The following is a 25,205-nucleotide window of genomic DNA, read 5'->3' on the forward strand; positions in this document are numbered from 1 at the left end:
TAATTTATATTTCCCATTAACATTTTGGTTTGCTTTCAATATTCAACACAAATCGCGGAGTTTTTTTTCTGTGCACTCACAACATCAAAGCGGAGTCGAAGGCTAAGTCAGCTAGTTAGCAGCTAGTGGAATAGGAAAAGGAACTCCTCCATTGGGTTCGACGTTCATGAAATGTGCAAATGTACCAATTGACCAAACCACCAACCCCAAAGACCAACCCCTCCCCCCAGCAAATGCCAATAGCCTCAAGACGCTCATTTAGTCATTTGCATATTAAAAGCTTTTGTCGCACAAAAGGTTAAATCAAAAGATAAAGCGTAATAATTTTTCGCCTTTTGGCTTCCTTTGCTTTTTGTTCTTATGGCCTGGTCCTATTCCTGGCCCAGCCCCGCCCCCTTTTCGGAGCGCCCTGTAGTTGTTAACATGCGAATCAAGTCGCGTTGGTAGATTGGCTGCAGGGGGTGAGATGCGGTTGATGAGATTGGGGGTGTCGGCATGTGCGTGTCGATAAAATATTTCGCTTTGACGCTATGTAAACACTTTTGTGGCATTTCTGTGAAGTTTTTTCTGCGGGCCAGCGACGGCGACAGTTATGATTGAAGTATAAATGGGGCTAAGGCGGGGAGTGCGGGCGATTCGGAGGAGAAAGAGTGTCTGAACTGCGAATCAATGCGCATTTGGCAGTAGATATAGTACTATATATGTGGGTTCAGTTGATTTTTGTCAACAAACAGCTGGCAGGATCTACAAAAAATTTTAAATTTATATTTGCTTGTTTTTAAAATAGGCAGGGATATTCTATTTAAAAAAGAATTTATTAATATTTGACTGATTAATATTATGAAATAACTAACAACAATTTCATTCCACTTGATTTATATCCGGTTAATTTAATATTTAAATATTTGTGTTGTCAAGCTAAAAAGAATTAATGCTGTTCAAACACATAAATACAAAACAAAGAAATTTATTTTATTTTGTGAATACAAGACTTAACGCGGAATTTATTGTTGTTCACTACTTAACAAGTGAATATTGGTCAATATCATAATGGATCTACGTATCACTCATGTAGTATCTAAAGATTCATATAAAAAGTAATGTTTTGTGCGGGCAAAAGGCCAACATAAGCTCTCTCAAAGTGGTTCATATTTGATGTATCGATTTATTTGGTATTTTTATAGGCCAATATGAAGGCCACTGAGGTTTCAGAATATTACGAATACTGTCCACACTGGCCGCAATTGTTCTGTGTTAAATCTGGTGATGATCTGAGCAGACTTAAAATGCCACAACAATTGCAGACAGCTGCTGCCTCGAAATGCTTAGCTCAGCATAACACAGCGATTGTCAGCACAGAAAGCATACAAATATAAATACACAATTTCTTCTATACATATATCCCCAATATCCATTCCATATACTCCCGCTTTTATGGCCATAAAGTTCAATAGCGAACCCTCGCAGCCTCAACGCCCCATCCACAGGATTTCTGCCTGCAGCTGTGCGAGCTGACATGATGAGCGATTTTAACACTTGTGCGGCTATAGGTTTAAAGGGGCCGGGGGCAGAAAATATTGCAAATATTCAACCTACTTTCCTGTGACCTTACCACCAGCAGTGTTGGCATCAAAAAGAATACCGACAACAAACACCGATGTGTAGTTATTATGATGGCTTTTGTCCCGAACGGCTTATGGCAGGAGGCCAGAAAAAGACTGGGTGTTCCTGCGAGTGCCATTATGAAATGGGACTGGGATGCTCTTTAAATTGAAAGCCACACTGTTGGCTATGTTCTTTGCCTACAAATATGTTTCCTACCCTACTAAATTTCTTATTATTTTTTCGTTTAGGAAAAAAAATTTTAGAATAAGAAAAATAAACGAGAATACAAGAAATTTAATATTTTAAAAATTTTGAAAATACATAGTTCATTGTCTAAAAAATTTGTTTATAAACTGGACAACTATGATTTTAATCTTATTATAGGATTAGGTGTTCTTCTTGAAAGAGAGAAAGAGAGGTTCAAATATAAACTTGTGAAAAACCACTCTGAAAAACCACTCTGATGTGGCGGACAGTCTTTCTTAAATTCGTCTTCAAATTCCTCCATACCCCACTTTGTTGCAGGGTGTTTATCAAATAATAACAAAAATATAAACGCTTCTATTTTATTGTTATGTGTCAGCAATGTTGTTGTTGGCTGTCGCCGATGCCACCGCTGCCTTTGCGGAATCCAAAAGCCACATAACCAACTGGCAATGACATTTGACAGCCCACACACATATAGACACACACACACACACGTTGGCACGCAGCACTCACACATTGATGCGAATAAGGACATGTTTACATTTCCAACGGGGAACCACCGGCATACGCGTATATACATATAGCACATACATGATAAACAACAATAGCGAATATAACGAAAAAAATGAAACCAAAGCGTCGTAAAAAAAGATAACAAGTTATGTTTTTGTTGTTCGAGTCCTTGGGGGGATCCTTCTCAGTGGTCCAATGCCGTTGCTGAAAGCGTTGATTTGTTTAGCTCTGCTGGAGCTGCGTATTTGCTCGGAGGACTCCCCGAACACAATTACTTTTAATTTATTTGCGAGCCTTAAATGCGTGCAGGAAATCCTTTTAAAAACTCGCACACTTACCCTCCGAGGGAGAAATAAACGAAGTGTAATTTAAATTTAATTAACTGTGGCAGGATGGGACAGGGATATAATTATAATATACTTAAACTTTAAATCCAACGTTAAGTGCAGAGCCGTAAAAAGAAAGAGTAAAATGATATCGTAAAGAATGGGTCATCTGCAACTGCTCCATCTTCATCCGAGATCGTAATTGAATCAGCATTAGCCGCTCTCCTTCTGCTGGCTCGTTTATCCTGTACATGTGCTGCTGCTGTGCCAGCAGGACATAATATAGTTGAGAGGTCACGACACTAAAGCCAAACTAGCCAGCAAGAGCCCAGCACTCTCACACACATGAGACAGCTTCTAACGAGGTCAATTGTAAGTTATTTCCTCTCCACCATCAACACAGGATATCATATAAAGGAGCGGCAGAATAAAAGGGGCGACAACAGAAAAACAAAACAAGGATATGAAGAGTAAGCTGAGGTCCAGACCAGGAAATAGCCCGGCATGAATATCATTAATAGCTAAAGAGCGTTAAAGGTCATTGTTCCTGTTATCCTTCCGCTTTGTGAAGTGGCAGCAGAAGTCGAGGAGGAAAAGTCAGCTTAGACCAGAGAGGAAAAAACCAACTCATTATTATGATTCATTTTCCCGGCACAGAGAGATGTTCTGTGAGGATATATGTGTACAATGTGTAAGGGAGTACAAAAGTATGACATCTACAACGAGTTATTCACAAGAAAAACTATATTTTCATTAAAGCAGTACAGTAAACAAATTTTAAATTCTTTAATTTATTTAAAATAAAAAGGATTTACCCAGATATAATTAATTTATTTTCCCAATTCTAGTTTAATAAAATAAAGCACCATCTTAAATTAAAAATGTTTTAATTTATTTAAAATAAAAAGGATTTACCCAGATAAAATTAATTTATTTTCCCAATTCTTGTTTAATAAAATAAAGCACCATCTTTAGAAGCGTCTATCTATTTATAACTTTTAGAAATATTTCTTTTTCCCCCTTCACACAAGCCACAAACTTGAAATAGTTAATTTATAATTCCATTTGTTTCCCAAATCATGCTCAAATCTCATAATCATGTTGATGCCAACCTCAGTGGACAATTCTCATAAAACAATTTGCACTACGATTCTCATTTAAAATACCATCCGGAAAGTGCATTTTAAATTTGAGAAAAATAAAGAAAATAAATGAAGCATCTTGCTAAACTATGAGAAGAGTGAAATTGTGTCACCTAATTTCACAACAGCACTTGGCTACGCATCATTGCACAGGACAAATATCACACATACGCCTCATATGACAAATGTTTAGTGTTGGATAGAGAGGGAAAGGTAAAGAGGGTTAAAGCGAGACAGTACTAAAAGCTATGCATCTGAACAGAACAACGAGAGCGAAATTTGCATGGACTATGAGTTGCAGTTGCAGTTATTTCTGCTGTTATTTTACTTCACACGAAAAATGAAATTTACCTTTCTCTGTCGCTCAGACCAGACGAAGATATAATTGTATGCATATTTAATAATTCATAACTTTTTCTAGATCACCAGAAATATGAATATTCAGCCACAACAGGAGTTGACGAAAAGTAGGGTAGAACAGTGGCAAAGTACAGTAGTCTTCATAACCATAAGACAACAAATAGTGAGAAAATGGAAAACCAAATGTTTTTATAAGAAGTTAAAATTACAAAAAGTTAAAATTACAAAAAGACTTTATAAATAATATTTTTAAAATTTAAAAAATTGGTAGTTACACTTTATTTCAGTATTTTTCATAAAAACTTCTCCACTTTCTGGTTTTACTTCTTTGGCTCTCCTGCGAGCTTGTTGCAGCCTCATTCGCGACACCCCTACTTCCGCCATTCTAGCCATATCTGCAGCCACTATAAAACTATACTATTATTTTATTCTTTTTGAGTTTCAATTGTTTAAATTTGGGTCAATGTGTGCTCCTAGAGGAAAAAAGAGAGCGACTGACTGACAGAGATTCCTCTTAGCTTTTGTCTCCGGGCGGCAAACAAACGAGCAACAAAAGGACATACGGAAGGACAATGGCACCCGAAACATTCCACATACGTGCTTCGTGTATATCAGTGCCAGGTTGAGTACTACTGCTAGGCGAAAAACAAAAAAATAAAACCCACAACGACAAATTTTATTTTATGCAAAATAGCTATGTGTGTGCGACGTTGTACAATATAAAATTTTGTTGTAAATGTTGCACGTTTTTGAGAACTATTTTTTTTTTATTTTATTTTTTTTTTTTGTTGCTGCTGATATATTGATTTTTGCATTTTTAGGTCGCACGATGTTGGCTGCTGTATGTGTAGGTGGAGCCGTAAAGTTAGGTTGAGGTCCTGTGTGCTCCACACACGTTTAATGAACACAGATTTATGATACGAGTCACCAAACTTCGCTCCAACACGAATATCCTGGCGAACGGATTTAGGTTAAGGTAGACTTCGCTCAGCTCAATTTCCCTTGAAAGTGTTCACAAGTCTATAGCTAGGCACTCAGCAAAGGCCGCCGCAAAATTATGTCTTGAAATTCAAATGCCCTTGGCTTTTCTGACCCCAAAACCCAACTCCGTCCATCTATAAACTGGATAACCCCAAGCATTGCCTACTGTCAGCCTTACAACTCAACTCAACTGAAATTTTAAAGCGAAAAAGGCCAGCAGAACCAACAGAAGCAACTCTGGTAAACATTAAATAAATTTTTAATAAAGTTTTGCCCTAGAAATTGTTATTTTTAGCAGCAGCAGCAGACTCGGGCAGTGTCAGCGGGAGTAGTTGTGGGAGCAGATAAAATATGACATTTATAGCTGCCTGAATATGTAAAAGTTGAACGCTCCCCGAGAGCTTCGAGGGCCGGGGAAATCAGCAGCGAGCTGAATTTTATGTGGCTTATGTAACTCAGCGGGCGGGCGGATAAATTTGATTGTGGTTGAATATATTCCAGGGCGGTGTCGGGATGGATTGAAGCAAGTTTGTTTTACGACAAGGTGCTGCTATATGATGATGTATCCTCTGCCAATAGAGACTACATCTCCGGTGGCCAACCCAAATCATCGCCTTTAATGCATATTCAGGTGAAGCTACATATTTGCATAGCCACGCTCCGTTCACGCATATATAAATATACCCCATTTTGTGAGAACCCCGTGAAGTTTTATTAAATTTTTGCCGCCTTGGAAACTTGGCACTTGGAAATGTAAATTTCACATGAACAAACAGCAGGAATATTATTCGAAGCTAGCAATCATACACAGAAAAAATATTTTTTACTTTCGTATTCTGTAAAGGCTGGGGCAACAACGCAATCTTTAATACTTTTATACAAAAACATATTATTTTATGATTTTCGAATGAGTAATATGTTTTTTGAAATTGTTGTCTAGATAAAAGCACTAATATTCTTTACTTTAAGAAATGTGCAATAGAGAAACATCCAAAAACCTTCAACTATTTTCTAGTCTACACTTTTTCCCTCAGTGTTCACACTGGCACAAAGCTAGCGACAAAGGACATTTATGCCAACACCTTCTAATCAAGGAGAGAGCTTAAAATAAAGTAAAACCAAAAAGAATGAAATGAAAGACACATATTATGAAATTTCAAACACACCCTCAAAAAAACACGTTATACGAAAATAGCAAAAGGCACAAAGGATTTGGGTGTGGGGGTGTGTGAACATGTGTGCGAGCCCGGCAAAATGGCAGCCCTTTTTGGCTAAACCCAAGCACCAAGACAGAGACAGAGATGGTATAAATATATACAAAGCACACATAACTGTCAACCTATCCCGCATTCACCCCCAGCACATCCCATCCTTTGGTGCGTGTTTGTTAATGAAATGTTTGCCTTTCGCATTTAGTTACGCTACGTTAGACACTTTTGCTTATTAGTGCAAAGCGCAATTTAAACGTTGGCCAAGAAGACAAGAAATAAAATGCTGGGCATAGACATAACGACTTGAAATGCCCTAAATAATGTTAAACTATGAGTCCATGAAGTAGTTCCATTTTATCTAGCTTTTATTCTGAAATTTAACAAAGCAAAAGATAAACGCAACAAAATATTTGGTGTATAATATTTAGGAAATAATAGAAACCAGACAAAAACACTGAAAGTTAATAACTTACACATTTTGCTTGCAAAATATCTATAATGAAAAATTCTTATGAAATTTGTATTGTTAGATGAATAATAACCAAGGTTTTACGTTTCACATTTTGATTTATAGAAAATTTACATTTTACCAACAAAGATTTTGGCATGAAGTCTGGTTGAAAATCAAAGATCCTATTTTTATAGCAGAGTATATTTATACATTGCCAACGTTTAGGCGCCGAAAGGCGACATCAGCAGCGACTGAAAGAGACGGAGACAATGTCCTTGTATTATGTTACGACAAAAGCCAAAGGCTCTTGTTCATTTCTCTGCTCCTTCTCCTCCAACTTTCTCGACTTTTTCTCCTTGTTATTCCGACTAAGGTTCAAGGTTATAGACGTGTGGAGCCTTGAGCTCGTACTTTTTGTTTCTAGATTTGGCGCAGTGCGATAATTTCGCAGTATTAGTAAAGTGTTGTGTGTATGTGCACGTTTTTTGGGCAATTAAAAATTAAATTGCGCATATATCACGTACAAAAAGGAAACAAGAGGAATGGGACTCGGTGTCTGGCAATGACTTTTAAACTTAAATTGGATTTTGAAGGCAGCACTGAGGATCCAAACAAAGAAACTAAAGGCAGACAATCAAAGTAATATTTGTTAAATCGAGTGAACTCAAAAGGCAGATACGAAAATAGTTTATAGACAAGCAAGCAGAAAAACAAAGCTCAGAAAGATATTTATATTGTGCAAAATCAAAAAATGTATTTGAGATGGAGAAAAGAAAATCCTTTTATAACAATAGCAAGCCTTTACATTTGAAAATACATTCGGGCTTATGTTTTGTGTGTTTATCTGAAAGCATTTCTATTATATACTTAAAAGTATTTAAGTATTTACTAAGTAACCACCCATTTCTCAATTTTAATTTAATCCCCCATCTTCCGCTGAATTTCACATCGATTTCCACCAGTATAATCCCTCAGGCCACCTTGGCAATTTCAAGTTTCCTTCGAGAAGGCACTAAAAACGTCTAAACGTCGTTGGTTGCACGGCTAAGCCGCATCAGGTCGGAAACACCTGGACTGGGCCATAACCACAACAACCTCATAGAGCCAGCCCACTCTGTAGTTTATTTAAATTAAACCTTTTTTCACACAGGCATCCGCTTGGCCAGCTTTCCTTCGGTGAATTTTCTCACTTTTTTTTTCAATTAACTTTCTAGGCCAGCCGCAGAACAGCAACAAAATACAAGCAACTAGACAAGCAGCTGTTGATGATAATGATGATGACGACGACGACGTCGACTATGTTGGCGACGACCGAGAAGAAGTCCAACAAATTGCAAAATCCCCTCCTAGCCACGCCAAGCGTAACACTTCGGGCAGGGCAAACATCTTTGAGCCCTCGGGCAGGTGAGCTCAACTTGACTATGCACTCAGTGCGTATACTTAACGTAAAACCCTAAAACCACTAAAACCACCAACGGAAAACACGGGGCAACATCGCTGCCACCATCACCAACAACACCAACACCAACAGTACCGTCATCATCATAGCTGGAACAACAAGACAGTTTGGTTTGCGTAGTTTACTGGCCAACGTAGCATTTTATTTAAACTGCAGTTAATTTTCACTAAAACATTTTAATTGTATTTTTGCAATCTGTCTCTTACAAGTTTTCTACATGGTCAGGCTGTGTGGAAAGAAAAGCAAGTATTAGCAAAAAGCTGAAGGGGCGACAGCAGTCAAGGCAAAAACAAACGAGAACACTGGGCAAAGGTTAAGGGTCTTGTGTCAAATGCAATCTTTTCAAATGCGTAAAATTTATTTTTAAGATTATATCTTTATGAGTGTGCTTATCCACATAAAGTATTCCCTTAAATATATTTTAATTTGAACTCTTTATAAATTAATAAATTTATTTTTAAGTTCTCTATCCTTTTTTCTTTTGGTAAGACACGCTTTTATATACTTTGTCCCACTGTCAATGGGTTTTTTCGGTTAAGACCAACACCCTGAGGTCTGAGGCCGCAATGGCCAAAGCCACTACCATTTTTAATGCAATAAAAGTCAACTTAAAATATGCAAATTACGGTAGTTTCGAAAAATTTGTGCGGGCTTCGCAGGGACCGCGAGGGCGGGTGTCGGGGTTGCAAAGTCGCCGGAATAGGAGGGTCCGAATCGCAGACTGAGGCTTATACTAAAACTTCTGCTAGTCCACTCTGTGGCAGTCTGTTGTCATTAACATTTCTCTGGGCCATGGACTTTTAATTGTGTCTACGTCTGTGTCTGCGCCTCGACTGTGTGTCCTCTACTTGGTTTTTGGGCTGGGTCGGTCGCCTAGGATCCGTGACCTCAGGCCGTGTCACTCGGGTTGTCCTTTAGCAGTTGGCCCAAGACATTAATGTATATTAGTGTCGCAATAAATTAAAAGCATTTTGCTGTTCATATTTACCAGCGCCCCAGCCACACTTAAATCTAATTGCAACGGAGCACAGAGAGCCAGACAAAATGGCAAATGGCATTTAAATGGCCACAACAAGCAGCCTAATCAAATGCCGAAACTCGTTCTGCAAAATCTTTTAATGAGCCAGATCGCATTACCCTATGGCAAGGGAATGTTGTTGTCTGAAAATTACGCCTTTCAATAAGGCCGGGCGAAAAAGGGTGGCCAATCAGCCGAGGGTCGCCAACTTTTGACTTGGCTAAGCTGCTTAACCTGGCGAAGGTGTCAAGTTTAGGAATCAATTACTTCAGAGTATGCAAATGTAAAGTGTTAGCCTACCCACCTACCCGCTTTCTTAGCCTTCTAAACAAACTTTTACTGGGTCTTGACTGGAACGGTTTGTAGACCTTTGACGGTTAAATCGATTTGTTGGCGGCAAATACTCGCAGATAGCCCGAATTGATAATGGTTAAAATCGTTTCAGAGAATTGAAATTGGAAAGAAATAACAATTCCAAAGCTATGTATTTAATTCTGATTAACTATTTTCGTTTGCTCTCTTTGATCTTATAGCCCTCCCACTCCGATGTTGGTGAATTTAGGCAAACAAACATTGCTCGACCAAAAGCTTTGCTGGCACTTCCTGTTTTCCCCTCATAAAATTCTCGATTGCCCGCCTCTTCGCCATTAGAAACACATGCCGCAAATGAATGTTTGTGGGGCACATTCAAAGCATATTTTTGAGGCTGCAGGCGCGTGTTTTGCCCGAGTTCACAACTTAAATTACGCAGCGAGCACACGCACAGGCTCCAACTTTCGCCCACTTTCTGCTCATTCGCCGGAGTTCATAGCCTTTGATTGATGAAGAGGCAATTCGTTGGGAGAAACTCGTCGGCCATGCCAGTGTTAAACACTAATGGCAGCTTAAATTAGATTACAGAAGACTCGGATGGTGGAGTGCCAAGCGTGACCAACGCATTTGCAACTTCCATGCTCCTTTCGCTTGGCATTTGTATTTTATAGCGCACATTTTTCTGAGCGCCATTTATTTAAACTATTCCTGCTCAATTTCAGTAATTCGACAAAAGTGAACCCCGAAAACTTCAGCTGGTATCAAAAATCAGCTCATAAAAATCGCACAAAAAGACATAAATAAGATTTATTGTTATAGTTTTCCACCGTCCAACTCACACCCACGCAGCTCGCACAGACGGGTTTCAATTGCCATTACGTATACGCAGCGTGTGCGTCCAAATGTCCAAAACGAGTTTGCTGCTGCCCCCAGCTGTTGGGCTTTTATATTGGTGTTAAATTTCACGTAAAAATTGCACTAAAAATTAAATATAAATATTTGCTTAGTGCCATTAAAATACCCTTAAAACAAGTTTAATAAGTTTGTTATACAAGTTGGGGCAACTTTAAAGCGGAACTCTCACACTCAGCGAGTTACAAACTTACTGTCAATCTTGGGAAACAGTTTAATAAGTTGTAAGAAAAGTTACTTAAAAAGTTACTCTACTTAAGAAAACTAGGGAAAATAATTTATGAATCTGCAAAAATCCTTAAGGAGTAGCGTATCACTACTTCGTTGTAAATAACATAAATGTTTCTGAAATTAGTTTTGATATCGTGCTGAAGTCAAAACACGAACCAAAATCCTTTATTATGCAGATAGCCTGCTGAGGTTTGGGGTTGCTTGCCTTACGGAATTTCATGGTTACAAATAGTTAATGTACAGTTAATTATTACATAATCACTGACCAGCACGAAATGAGGCGGAGTCCCTCGATCTGAAGAGCGGAATACCGGTAGCTATGGTCAAGTCAAGTACATTGACTCGCTGCATTAATTTATTTGTGTTTCTCACATTTATATTGTTTTATTTCCAGCTCGATCTCCCTTGCCCCCACATCGTAGTATGTTTGCTGGCCATAAATATTAATTATAAAACACGATATCCATTATACAGTTCTTTGGGCACGAAATCATCATCATCAGCAGTAGTAACAAACTGAAGGGGTTGTTCGTATGGGCCTACAATAACATTTTCCGTTTCCAGGTACTCAATTTGTGTATGAAAGTTTTATGTAACATGAAGTCGACTGAAATTACCTATTGCCGAGCCTTAAATAGGCTAAGCGTAGTATTGTATGGGTAAGAGTATTTGTCCTACTTTTAAATTGCCTCTTCTGCCAAAGAATTCAACGTATTTTTATTTATTCATCAATGAAATCAGGTTCTCAGGTAAACATTGAAAGAATTTCCCAGAAACGAATAATTGATTTAGGCGTCTTATAAATTATGGTTGGAGTCTATAAACGATGGGCAATTCAATTAGTAGAAACTCTTGTATATACCTATAACTTATACCTAGTTAAATTTAATTTACTTTAGTCATATGGCTTAGTTGTTCTTATTTCAGTTACAAAATGTATTGAGCAGCATTGTTAAACATTTTTAAGTTTTAACTTTCTATTATTTTTTGAGTTCATTAAATTGTCTCCAACTTAAGCTTAGTAGTTTTTCCCAATATTTTCCAAGCTCAAGTTAAACTTTCTATTTGGCTTGTTGCTGTACCATAGTCCCCATCCTTTTTGCCCAACATTTCTCTTGGCTTTTCCTCATTTTCTCTGTATTGTATAATAATAACATAAAATAATTTATGGCAAATGAAAGTCACAAAAATGCGAAACCAGGCGGCAAGGCAACGGAACCAAAAGTTGGTTTCATGCGCCATTCACTAGCAAGCTTTCTATTGGCCTCTTCCTCGCAGACTTTAGTAAACCCTTTTCCAAGGCGACTCTTTTGAAATTGTCGTAGTATATTTTTGGTAGAACCAAGACCCACACGTATACAAAAAGACGCCTGGCCAAGACGTGTAAACTTTCATTTTCTCCGCGTTTTTGGCCAAAAATGTTTCTCTAAAAACTTGAAAGAAGGTGAAAGGAGGATGCATGGTATATGCTTTTCTTGTATCAAGGCTTTTCTGATCTTCCGTTTGGTCTCCCAGCCACGCCCCTTACTTCCACGCCTTTGTCGTCCGCTATGCTTTTTAATTTTTTTTTTTGGGAATTTCAGTCAAGCCTTTGTTTTAAAAGCTTTTGTAGCGCATGCTTTGAATTTTGTTGCCTCTGCTGCTGCATTTTGATGTTTTGGCTAAAATTGCGCGACGAAATTCACAAAGGAGCCAAAAATGCACCAGAACCACCCCTTTCAACCCACCCCATTAGTAGACTCAAAGCCGTAGATAACCGTTCCAAAATTTCACTTTGTCTTGAAATCTTTTGAAAATCTTTGGAATTTACCGGACACAAAGACAAATAAGTCCCTGGTTAAATATTTACAACGCTCTTATATTGAAAGTGATAAAAATAGAATGTTCCCCCTTTTCATTCTTAATTAATTAAAACCGCAGATTCGTGGGCTTGCTTCAATCCCTTCCCTCACCTGTCTAATTCCTGTCAGTTCATTCCGCGAAGTAATTAGAAATGCTACGACAAGTTTCCCGCTCTTCTATAAAAAACCCCGCAAGTTTCGCTCAACGGGTTTGTCACTCACTCAATCAATTTGATTGCCAAAAGTATTTTTAGAAAGCCTAATTTGTAGTTGGTAGGGCAAATACCTGAAAGTGTTTTAGTTTTGAAAACCGTGGGGGGTTAACTTTTAAGAAAATAATTTTAAATGTAAACCTTTTGAAACTGAATTTTAAAGGAACTCAACTTCACTCTTAGTAAATAAACTGAGTTCGAACAACGCTATTTGTCAAGAATGTAGCAACTAAAAGCATAAAATGTATAAGCAACAGGGAAACCTTACAGTTGCGTTTCGAAAATATGACCACCACATACGAGAAGTCAAATATAAAACACAAATTCAATTTCCAGCCACACAAAGCGATTTTGGCGGTTGACTTGTTTAGACGCCGCATGAAGGGTTAATCCTTCAACCCTTTCGGGGACACGTTTTCCGGGCGTAACAAAAAGCGTCAATCGCCAGCTCCTTCGCTTTTAGCACATTTCCGCGTGTTTGTTTTTGCCAAAGCGTTTTCTTTCTTTTTGGCCAAAACGTGTTGCTAGCCACAAAAGTTTGCCACCCGAAAATGCGGCAAAGGTGATGCGATGACTGGCCCCGTCGTCCACATTTTTTGTTCCCGCTCCCTGGAGCATTTGGTAACTGCTGCACTCAACACGCTGACAAGTTCTTGGAAATCGTTGGAGGGGAGGAAAATGGAAATAGACATTCGTCAGTTGGTCACAATGTCAGTCGAGTTTCCCAGTTCGTTGCATACTTTTGGCCGCCTGTTTAGCAGAAATGCATTAGCCGTGGGTGAGGGGGTGGTGGTAAATGGAGCAGGCGAAGGATTTTCCACCCAGCTCTTTAAAGATTTATTATAGCTGCCGTTGTTTTTGTTGTTGTTGGCTACTTTCGGGTAGGTTCCGTGTGATAAAATGCTTGACACTTTTCTAAACGGCCAAACTTTTTGACTGCCAAGAGATTGTCCCTCCGCTCCTCTGTTCTTTGCCATCCCTCACCATTCCCACTTGAGTCCTGTACTTTTTAATGCTCCATAATGCCTGTTCCCTACAAACCAGGTAGCTATCTTATCCCTTTCTCTGGTCCACAGTCTTTGCAGTTTGTTGACACTGTCTGGCTTAGAGAGCGCATAAAGTGGAAATGATTTACGCAGTTCACCTTGTTTCTGGGTGCGTGTGTGTTCCTACATCCTGTGGGCATAATAAATAGCCCCAGCTTTTGGTCTGGCAGTTTTGTCAAATAGCTCTTCGGAGCTCAAAACACCTGAAAGCTGTTTTTTTTTTCTCTTGGCCCAAGACTTTCCGAAGACACATAGAGAGTAGAGAGCTTAGCTGGGAATTCTCTGTAGAGAAGAACAAAGCGCCTGTGACAACTGCAAAAATCTTGGGAATAAACTTTTCAATCAACTGCGCAAGTTATCATGGCTTTGATTTGTGGCGCTTTTTTGCACTTGTTTTCCTACAATCTAGACCTGATTCAATTTAAATATTCTTAGCCATATTTTTAATATATTATATAAATACATTTTAATGGTAGTTTATTAGTAAGTTACATTATTCAAAGAACTTACTAAAATGAAAACTCACGTATAATCTGCTTATTAATGTCATTGATTATTTGAGTTTTATATTCAATTTTCAATGAATCCTTTTAAATTGGAGAAAACTGACATCATATATGATTAATAAAGAAACAGATTCCCCTTTTGACTTAAGACTTTTATAACATAGCAAAATATGAATCAAATATGTCCAAACTTTTGGCATCGCATTACATTAGCTTATATCGCATTGCTTTTAAAGTACGTGTTTTTTAGTGCCACCTATTCCACTGGCCTTTCCTGTTCAAAATTCTATAAGCATTTGCTTGGGTGCTAATGGACAGTTTAGAGAGGCAACCAAACGAGAAGCTACTCGTACTGTGGAACTAGCTGCACTCGGGGCAAAACTTACAACAGAGCGAAATGAAATCATAAATGCCAGGACACGTGCCAGGACAACGTGCCTCCAGTTGCAACGAGGTGTTAAAGTTTTCTCAACCCACCAACCCCCCTCCGCCACTATTTTTTCTTTCTGGACTTTTTGGCAAGTCCCGTAGAGTCGCGAGTGGTTAGCATTCCGAATGCAAGTTAGTTAAATATTTAAATTTATTTATTGGACTTGGCTTGGACCCTGTCCGGAGTCGAAAGCGCTGCAGCCACGGCCATTTAAAATAATCAAAAAAGTAAAGTAACTAAGAGGGATAGAGGTGGACTTACCGTGTGAATCTTTCGAGGATGTGCCCCCACCGCCGCCGCCTCCTCCTCCTCCGCCGCCTCCAGGACCCATGCTGCTGCCTCCGCCGGACATTCCGACGCCGGAAGTGGAATGCAGGCGCGCTAATGTGAGCGGCATTAGCAGAGCCATCGCCAGGAGCAGGACCATAAAAATTTTCCACATTGTTAACGTGGCCATTTGACTTTTATTGCACTTCATATTCCCCCTTCGTTCGCCCCGTTCTGTCTCTCTATATATATATTTTTCTTATAATTTTCCTTTGGCTCCGTTTCTTCGTTCACCCTTCGCCGGGTTGTTGATTTTAATTTGATGTGACTTAAGTTGGATTTGGTTTGCAGATTTGGCGCTGCAGTTTTTCTTTCTTCTCTCCGACTTCTCCAGTTTCAGTTTCTCGTCCTCCTAATGGAAGCACATTTCGATTTTCTCCGGTCTACGTTTTCCCGGTGGCAGCAGCTGCAATTGAGAAAAGAAGAAGGGGGGGTTGAATCCATTGGTTCCATTGGTTTGAGTATTGAAAAGTTTTTAGTTTGGAGGCTAGTTAAAAAGTTGAACAAGTTTCTTTTGCTCTTTTATTCCACTCTCATTTTTTTTTTTTTTTTTAAAAAGTCAAGTTGAAGCCGCAATTATCGAGTTGTAAGGCGACGCGCCCTGTTAAGACCTCACACAGATGTTCATGTTCACAGGGTGGGGGAAAACTCAATTTTCGGGCAGGAAAGTTTCTCAAAGAGAGATGAGCAAGTTCGTCACCTTGCCAGAAAGTTTGGACGTTTTGGAGGGTGAATCAAAAGGTGGTTTGACAACATTAGTCATGGAATTTAAGGAGAGTAATTATTGAAGCGAGAGGTTAGAGTGGAATAATAAAATATTACGAGCTACTAACTTTTAATTTTGAGAGTTTGCTTATACAGAACATATACTTAATGTCTCATTAAAATTCATTTTATTTTAAGCCTCAACCCTTTACAGAAAGTACCCAAATGTATTATTACAATTTTAGTAAAGAGCATTTGTTGCAAACCAATATTTGCATGCCCCAAAATACAAATTTCTTCATAAAAACCAGGTAAATTTATTTTTGAAACAAAAGTTTTGTAAGGCTTACGTCACTCTTTTACTAAAATAAATTTATTTTATAGTAAAAGGAATATTTTTAAAAATTTGCTGCACCTACACTACAAAAATTTAATTTTTTGTTCACATTCTAAAAACCAATTCAACATTACAGTTTGCTGTAGTACAAGATAAGGCATTGAAGCAAACAAAAAGTTGCCGTTTCCGTTCAGCAACCCTACCTTTGCCCAACCCTCATATCTCCCCTTTAACCATCCCCAGATTGGCAGAGAACGATAAAATTTGCCATAAGCAATATTCAACAAAGGACGAGAAATATTGTATTTTACCTTAAAACATAAAATAAAAGGTAAAAAAAAAAATTGGCACACAACTGGAGAACAAAAAAGACATCTCATGTATCTCTCTTTCGGGAAAAATGTCCCCAGCAAATAATAATGATTTGCAAATATATAAAAGGCAAGGTATGGATGAAACTTAGAGGTGAGCGAGGAAACAAAATGCTGACAAAGAAGGAAAAGGTACCGCCAATAAACAGACACAAAAGGTAGTCAGAAAAGATACAAAAATGAAAGAAATGGAAAAGATGTCAGCCCTAGACAAAAAAAGGCAAATCAATAGGCTACAAAGCGCAGGCAAAAAATCAACCCAAAGTTGGGTCGAAATTTTTCAAGTTTTCTGGGCTAAGGATTCCCACACTTGGTTTCCTGCCCCTCCTCTATCTGCCATTGTCATTTTGTCAACGTGTCCGTCGAGTGTCGTCAACTTGGTGGAGGATAGAGTGGAACCTGCCCTTAATAATGATAAGAATGTAAGACAGCGCAATAAGCGACCAAAAATATGGCCCAGAGATAAGCAACAAGGGGACACTGCCGGAAAGGTGCCAATGTGAAGCAATATAATAATAATAATAACAAAAGCCCTCGCAAAACCCACCCCCCTTGCAGGAAAATAATAATGATAAAACTAATGGTCCGGCTGGCAATTATGAAAAAAAAAATTTGCTTACCATTTTTTATTCCTCAGAAAAAATGGTTGGAAATATATAAACTGTAAGAGGGAAGTGAGGGGAGGCTTAACTTGAACTACACTTGAGCAATTTGCGCACAGTCGAGTGCGCACATTAACCCACACAAAGAACGCGCACATACACTTCAAAACAAGCAACAACAACAACAACAACAAAAACAACAATGGAGAAATGGCAAAATCAACATGGCGTACAGTGAGCGGAAACGGAAACGTCGGCCGGCCGAGCTAGCGACCAGCAACAGAACCATCCAACCAATAGACAAACATAGAGGGGCTGGTTGGCGTTGCAGGGGAAAGGAAGAGAGAACCAAAAACAAAATAAAAATATTGTTAGAAAACGTAGTATATAGGTCGCATCCACGAATAATGGATACTCTAGGAGTCAAACTATTTTCGTTAACCATTTTTAAATGTTTCAAGCTTTCAATAATAAAACCATATTTGTGGCATTGAAAACGATAACTTAACTTTGTAAAAATGAATACGATTATACTTATATAAAATAATAAGATTAAAATAAATTTATATAAATAACATATATCTTGGTATATTAGAAAATGTATAATTTTGGTCACATTAGTTTCTGTTCGCTGGTTAACCCAATCTTTAAAAATATGTATATTAAGTAAACTATCTGACTGAAAATTAAGATTTATTTCAACAAGGCTTTTATCCAGCAGCGACAAAACAAAGGCCTAAGTTAAGTGAGCCCTTTGCCCCAGAAGGGAGCATTAAGCATACGTAACGTTGGAATAAGAATGAAAGAATACATTTGATAGACACATTTTATTGCATGCAGTCGTCGTCAGTGGCCTGTCGCTGCTGCTATTCAGTGGCTGACTGACGGCAGGACGAACTGGGGAACTGAAGGGCCGGAGCAAGGATCTCCTGCAGCCAAACCAGAACTCATACACAGGCCATTTGAACAATAGTTGTGGCACTTTCACCACCCCTCCCTCCTGTCAATGGCTGCCTGGCACTTCCTGAACCTCGATTGGCCTCTCACTTTGTGTCTGGCTCAACTGCCTGTTGTAGTTTATTATTCCCGCCAGCCTCATTCTTTTCTATTTGGTCTAAATAAATTTTTATCATGTGCAAAGGGCCATGGAGAACAAACAATCTCGTAGTGACTCTATCTCCAACGGACTCTGGCTAGTCCGTCACTTTAATCTGCCCTGCACTTGGTACCTTATTCCGACCGCCAGTCACTCATTCAGTTATTCATTCAGTCACTTCCTTCCACTTCCCCATCCACAGAACTTGGCCTGTTTCGCCTGTTTTGCCTGTTTCTTATGGTCTTTGTGGCTATTGAAGCGATCATTTGGAACATGCACAGAATTTTCTTTTTTTCTCTTTATTCTCCTCAATTCCTCCCAAAAGTTATTAATGGCAGCAACGTTTAATATGCGAAAAATTTAAGAAATTGCTTTCATATTACGACGTTAATAGCGGCGCGAACGATACGATTTCGCCATTTCTGATTTTTAGTGTCGTTGAGATTAATGCCTCCGGATACAAGTACATTTATACAAATAAATCTATAACCATATATGTAATGACAATCCTTGGTTGACACATGGCCAACACTTAAGCCACTGGCTTTATGCCTCAGCAGCCGTTGAAATTTATGTCCTTGCACAGGAAATATCTTTTCATGTCGTATTCCCACACACTGCCACTTAAATGTATAAATATTTATGGTTATATGTATGTTCTTGCGGTCAACAAAACGTCGTCAAATTGTTTTCGAGGCTCTGGTCAAGTTTGATTAACTTTGATGGCCGAATTGGTGATAAATATTTACAGCGTTTGTATTTCTGTATTTCTATAGCAACTAGAGGAAATACTGATATAATAAAGTAATTGATTTTCACTTAAGCTTGTACAAGCCTTCCAAAAAATAACGTATGTTATGTTGTCAAATCTTTTAATAGGAAATTGTGTCTTTCCAATTATAGCCATTTGACATATTAATTGGGAGAGAGAAATTAACAATTTTTTAGGTGAAACAATGTAAAATGTTTTTTTTTTTTGTGATAATAAAGTAAGCACAAAGTTTAAATTTTTTTAAGGATAAATCGACAAGTAAATTACCAAACTAAATGTATTTCTTTTGCTGAAGTTTTACTACCCACAAAATTTAATCACAGTCATACAGTAAAACAAATTTAAAGAAATTAAAACGAAAAGTTTTACCGACATTGTATTCAAAATTGTTTTTTAATTATTACAGATATTGTATTTTAGTAATTTTATATATTTTAGTTGTATCAATATCAGCATTTGTATACATATTATTTTCCCTGTCAAATCTTTAATTTGCTAAGGCAAGGAATCAAGAAATGGATTTAACCAAGGCAAAGCCTTCAGTATACAAATCAAACAGATGCCGCAAAGAGGGACCGAAAGCCAGTATTGAGGCAGGGAGGACTCCTTCTATGTTTTCCTTTCCCTTTGTCAAACATTACCCTCCCGATGGCTGTTTCAATAAACTTATGCAAATATTCAATTTGGGGAAGTTTTTTTTTGACAAATGATAAGGCCAAACAAAAGGAAGCCAGACAAATAAAGTTTTCACACCCGAAAAAAGGCGAATGAATAAGGGATAAGGAAAGCGATATCCGGCGGTTTGCTTAGCAAAATTAAAATGGGAAACGAACATACATATATAGGGGACTAGAGCGTCGGAAGCCCCAGGATGAGCGGAAATGCGGAGTTCTAAGCAACTTTTCACCGGGCTTTCCATCATGTGAGGCATACCAATCAAGCTAAACAACTTATTCCCGACTCACAGAGCACCATGTCCCCACTCCTCTTGTAAAAGTAAACCGAAGTAAATTTCAATTTAACCTTCATCGGGCAAAACTCATTTATATTTATAAATTCGCCGACAACGCTGCAAAAAAAAAAATATAAAAAACAGTAAGCACCGAAAAGAGGCAGATAGAGACTGAGAACGAGACGGAATATGTAACGAGTATAAATAAATGCCAAGTGGAGGGTAGAGGAAAAAACACAATAAATAAAAATGCGTGTGTCTGTGGTGGCATAATAAAATTGCACCAAAGGCAGCAACAACCCAAGAAAACCTACCAGCAGAACGAACAGAAAACAAGTTCAGTGAAACCCAGAAAAATGATAGAGGGAAAGGTTAAGGACGAGGTAACGAATAATAAAAGTGAGGCAAGCCCACACAGAAAAGCGGCCAAAAGGGATAAAAATCCATCAAACTTGCAAATAAGCCACAAGACGAGAAAGATGAGTTTCAGGCCAGCCGAAGACACACTCGTAGGAGTATGACCGAAAATGGAGGTCTCCCCCGATTCCGATCCCTCTTAAAAGAATTCCCCTGGCTGGGGCGGACATTGGCATCGTAAAAGGCAAAAATATTGCGCAAAATAATGTTTCATTTCGGTAAAATAACATACTCATCATTGAATATACAATATAAATGCAATGAGCAAGGCAAAGCAATAGGCCAAATAAGGGGATGTTCGACACCCAGCTTTATGGCAGACTTGGACGAACACACTTAAATTGCCAGCCATTTCCATTAACTGCCTAAATTATACTTGGGCGACCGCACAATATTTCAATGATAATTTTGAAACATTTATACAATTTCTTCAGAATTTAGCACATTTCAATAATTGTTTATTTATGCATACTTAGACAAAGACCGGAATCATACAATACATACTTGAGTGTGCTTTGTAAGGATTTAATAACTTTAATCAAATATTAAATGAGTGCATTCAAAACAGACGGCAAATACCAAAATACTTATGGTTTGTATAAAAGTAAGGCAAGTTTATTTTTGCGGTAGCAAATATACAAATAAAAGTATACTCATTTTAATTCAATATAGAAGAAAGTTAAAGCTGATTTTTAAATGTATTTCGAAAGTTAAAAATACCTTTTAGGTATATTAATTTTTGCGCAAATCAATCAATTTAAACAATGCCAGACTCTTCAGAAATGGTTGCCTATCCCATTGCTCCTAACGACTTCAATTGCATTTTCTTTTCCAAGAACTTAACCAAACTCCCAAAAGACTTCGCTACCCACTCAAATATCTCTAACAAAAGGTGAAAATTGTTTTGGAATCATCGCAGCCACAGCCCTTTTACCCATCCTCCAACGCAAAAACCTCAGAGCAGACATCTGTTTGCTTCCTTTGGCGCGTTTTCGTGCCACGTCAGGTTTTGTTTGCTGTTTGTTAATATACAATTTTTTATGCCATTTCATTCTGTTATTGTTCAGATCGATTACGGTTACAAGTGCCAGATACTTGAGCGTGAAATTCTGAGAAAAACGCACGTGTCTACCAGCCGTCTTTTATTCATGTTGCTTTTGCTGTTTTCGTTTGGGTAGTCTGTCATTAGGAAGATTGATTTCAAAAGCGTGGAAAGTTTTCCCTAAATCGGCTTTTATTATGTGGAAAGCCACCGCACGCAATGCGGCCAGGTCTAATATTACGAAAGGAAGTTCAAATTGTGTGTTTATTATATTATGCATTATATTAGTTTAAAAATTACTCAACTTTACTACTCGGTTTATTTCAACGATATTCAACAGATATAAAAGCAGTTATTTTGAAGAAATTAAATTTTAAAATGTATAAATTAAGATAACCTCATATGATTTATGTATTTATTCCTTACTATTCGTCCCAAATAAATTTTGATTATTAACATTTCAATTTGCATACCGCACAAACTTACAAAAGGGAAACAAAAACTTTTTATGTGCATTAAATAAAAAAAATAATGGGAAAATTGCATAAAACTTTAACTCTGAAACGCACATTTGCGGGGGGTTGAAGAGGTTAAGGTTTTGATGGGGTTGGCATGGGAGGGTAAAAAGTACATTAAAATCACATTAACCCGTCAACGGTTAAGGTTGGGTATGCGTAACTTTTGTTTATACGTTTCGGCTTAATGCCTTTTTGAAGTAAGCACACTCGTGGAAAATCTGTACTCCAGATAAGCCACATTCACATAGGTAGCATTGTCAACTAACCCCTAACTGGGAATACCTCTGGGGAAATGTATCTCCCTTATTATTCTTTGGTCCTATTGCACGTAATTGACTCTTCGCCATAAATTTGAACTCAAACAAATGCAGGCGACTTTCACTCCGGACTGGATTCGAATGGCCCTTCGGCAGCTCAATTAGCCATTAAGCTTTTTGAAATTGTCAAAAATGTTTGCGATAGCAAGCCAATCAAAAATTCCGCCTGCGCATTTGTATCTCAACATTTGTATCTGCAGCGGACAACCAGAACTCCGGTCAAAATCCCACACCCCTTCACTCTTATCTCCATTTTTGGGGTAGCCGTGCGTGTCCTTTTGGACGCTCTGGAACAGCCTTCCTGCTGACTCATTTGCATATTTTAATTGTCCAAATATAAGAGAGAAATTCGTAAAATCACTGCAAGACTTAAATATTAACTTTGCCAGCAGTTTGTAATTTCTCACTCTTTCACTTCCATTTACTGAACTAATTTATTTATTTTCTCCCAAACTAAGCAGCAATTGTATTTGCCCTTGGAGGAGGTAGAAAGGAAGCCCAGAAGTTGTCACTTTTCTCTAATGAAAGGCGGCATGCAAATTTAATAAACAGGCGAAAGGCATGAAATTTAGGTCCTTCAGGTGGGTCGTTCATAAGTTGGGTCGACCTGAGCTAGTGAAACTTTGGGACACGGACAGTGATTGCTCTTTTAGTCAGTCCCCCATTATTTATATTTAACTTATGTTTAAAAGAAAAAGTACTAATAATAAAAAGAGCATGAATTATTAGTTAGTGTCTTTGAGACTAAAAACATATACAAATAATTGGTAAAGTTTTGTTTTAAAGCACTTTTAAATACGACTAAGAAATAGGCTTTTATGGGAAATTAAAGTAAACAAACCCCTATTTTGAACTCTTCTACTTCTGTTAAAACCATTGTTTTTTACATTTAAAAACTAAACTTTTTTTAACACTAAAACTTGAAATATTTGAACAAGAAATATTTTATTTCTGTATCAGTACTCCCATTTACTTATCATTTTTTAAGTTTTTTTTCTTCAAATATTTTCATTTTTTTCCCTACTTTATTTTGCATTGCTAGACAAAGGAAGGAATGAAAAAAGATGAGCAAAGACGGGAAAAAACAAGTAAATAAACTTTAGGCAAAAGTTTTTGGCAACTTTCTGGCAGTCAGTTGGCGCATTTTAAGTTACGGCAATCGGCGGGGCCCAGTGGCATAGGAAAAGAGGGGGAGATCACCGGGGAACACAAGTTGCGAGCCACGGGGGCAGAGTGAAGGGGCGGCAAAAGTGAAAAACTGGCGCATCGAGACAAGAGCTTAAAACCGCGAATTCCGCAACTTTCACACTGAAAAAAGCAAATTAAAGTCCGGTCAGGCCTTTGAAATCGAAATAGGGTTAAAGGCAACACACAAATATATGAAAATAAAAATGTTAATAAATTTTGGTTGTTATCCATTATCCATTAAAACTTAAAATTGTGAAAATATTATTAATATTTGATTTGTAATTGTAGCCTGATAACTAATAAAAAATTGTTTTATATAGATACAAGAATTACCGAAATAATGATTTAAATTAAGTAATACTGTTGTTAAAAAGTTTTATATTAACTTCTCAGTTTCAGAAATACATGGTTCCCTTTTTTAGGATATTTAGTTTGAATGGTACATAATTGATTGAATTTGCCTTTTTCGGCTTATTGCTCTGATGTCCTAGTTTTGAAATATTCTGCAATTAATTGACTTAACAATATAACAAACTATTATTAAATTATACTTTTATGTTTTTCTTGTGTCACTTACACTAACCTTTTAAAAAGAGTGGAACAAACTAGCAAACTCCATTAATTAATTCCTGCAACTTTACAAACTTCGGTTCAGCTCAGCGTTTTTTCTCTATCTGCAACAACTGCGAGGGCGGGTGGCAATTTCAACTTTAGCTTGGAAACTTTCGGGCAAAAAGTCACTCTTAAAGAGCAAAAAGTGAGGCCAACTTACCTGGCGAACAATTTAAATTTGTCCCACGCAGGATAATCCTTTATTGCTGTTGTTTTTACTATTTTCGCTGCTGCTGTTGCTGCTGTGACTATTATTGTTGCTACTGTTGCTGGACTTTTGTCACGCACAAGAAGGCAGTGGGCCAAGCCAACTTTGAACTGACCACGTGACCATCAAAACACAAACAAACACACACACCGGGCACACGCACACACACACACACAGAAGACACTGGGGCACTTGCAAATACTTAGCTGCTGGTTTTAATGTATGCCCCAAAACGAGAGCAGGGCAATTAAAGCGCCCAAAAGGAGTCGGAGTGGAGCGTTTGTGTGTGCAACATGATTTTTTCCTCTGTTGAGAAATAAACACGCAAACCTCTATGCAGTTCCCCCAGTTTCCCCCCAAATCGAGGCTGGAATATTCTAATTAGCAATTATTGATTTCGATAAGTGGTTCTTTTTGGCGGTACGAGATTTATTTATTCGCGACAACGAACCCGATTGTGTGCAGGACGAGACCCGATAACTTCGCTAATTCGATGGCTGCCGCAGCGAGCGTCAGCATCCCGGCAAACACGTTCGAAACAGTCCGACGGCTGAGCTTCAACTGAATCGGCCTGGCCAACTCAGAGCCCCACAAGCCCCACAGTCCCCCGCCGGAAGTCGGCGGCCCGAAGCTCCGTCCCTCGGCTGCCGAACCCCAAGCGACCGTCTTCCGAGCGCCAGGATAAGAGCCGAGCTTCTCAAAGGACAACACGAGCGGAAAACTCACGAGCATCCACCAAACAGCTGAATAAAGAGAAGGCGGATGTGACATTTGGCTCTCTGACCTAACAAAAATAAACGGAAAATATTTATTCAGACTTTGGTTAGATATGATTACCTAAATGTTAAACATATTACCCATAATTTAAAAACACCAAAAAATAATTTACAAAATTTGTTTGATATAATTTCTAAATTTTTTGATGATTTAATTGAAAATTGGGCTAGCTTATTAACTTTCGGATTTTATGAACGACTG

General features: G+C 38.1%; 1 protein-coding gene across 1 annotated transcript in view; it reads right to left on the reverse strand.

The window, feature by feature from the left end:
- Positions 1–24,768, reverse strand: part of LOC108046499 (neural cell adhesion molecule 1) — a 67,361-nt gene extending 42,593 nt beyond the window's left edge. The window contains exons 1-2 of the mRNA XM_017126204.2: positions 24,180–24,768; positions 15,025–15,496 (exon numbers count right to left, since the gene is read on the reverse strand). Of these exons, the coding sequence (XP_016981693.2) occupies positions 15,025–15,241 (217 nt within the window). The 5' untranslated portion in view covers positions 15,242–15,496; positions 24,180–24,768. The remainder of the gene's footprint in view (positions 1–15,024; positions 15,497–24,179) is intronic.
- Between the last annotated feature and the right edge of the window lie 437 nt (positions 24,769–25,205).

Source organism: Drosophila rhopaloa, unplaced genomic scaffold (assembly GCF_018152115.1).
Source record: "Drosophila rhopaloa isolate 14029-0021.01 unplaced genomic scaffold, ASM1815211v1 contig_2, whole genome shotgun sequence".
NCBI lineage: Eukaryota > Metazoa > Arthropoda > Insecta > Diptera > Drosophilidae > Drosophila > Drosophila rhopaloa.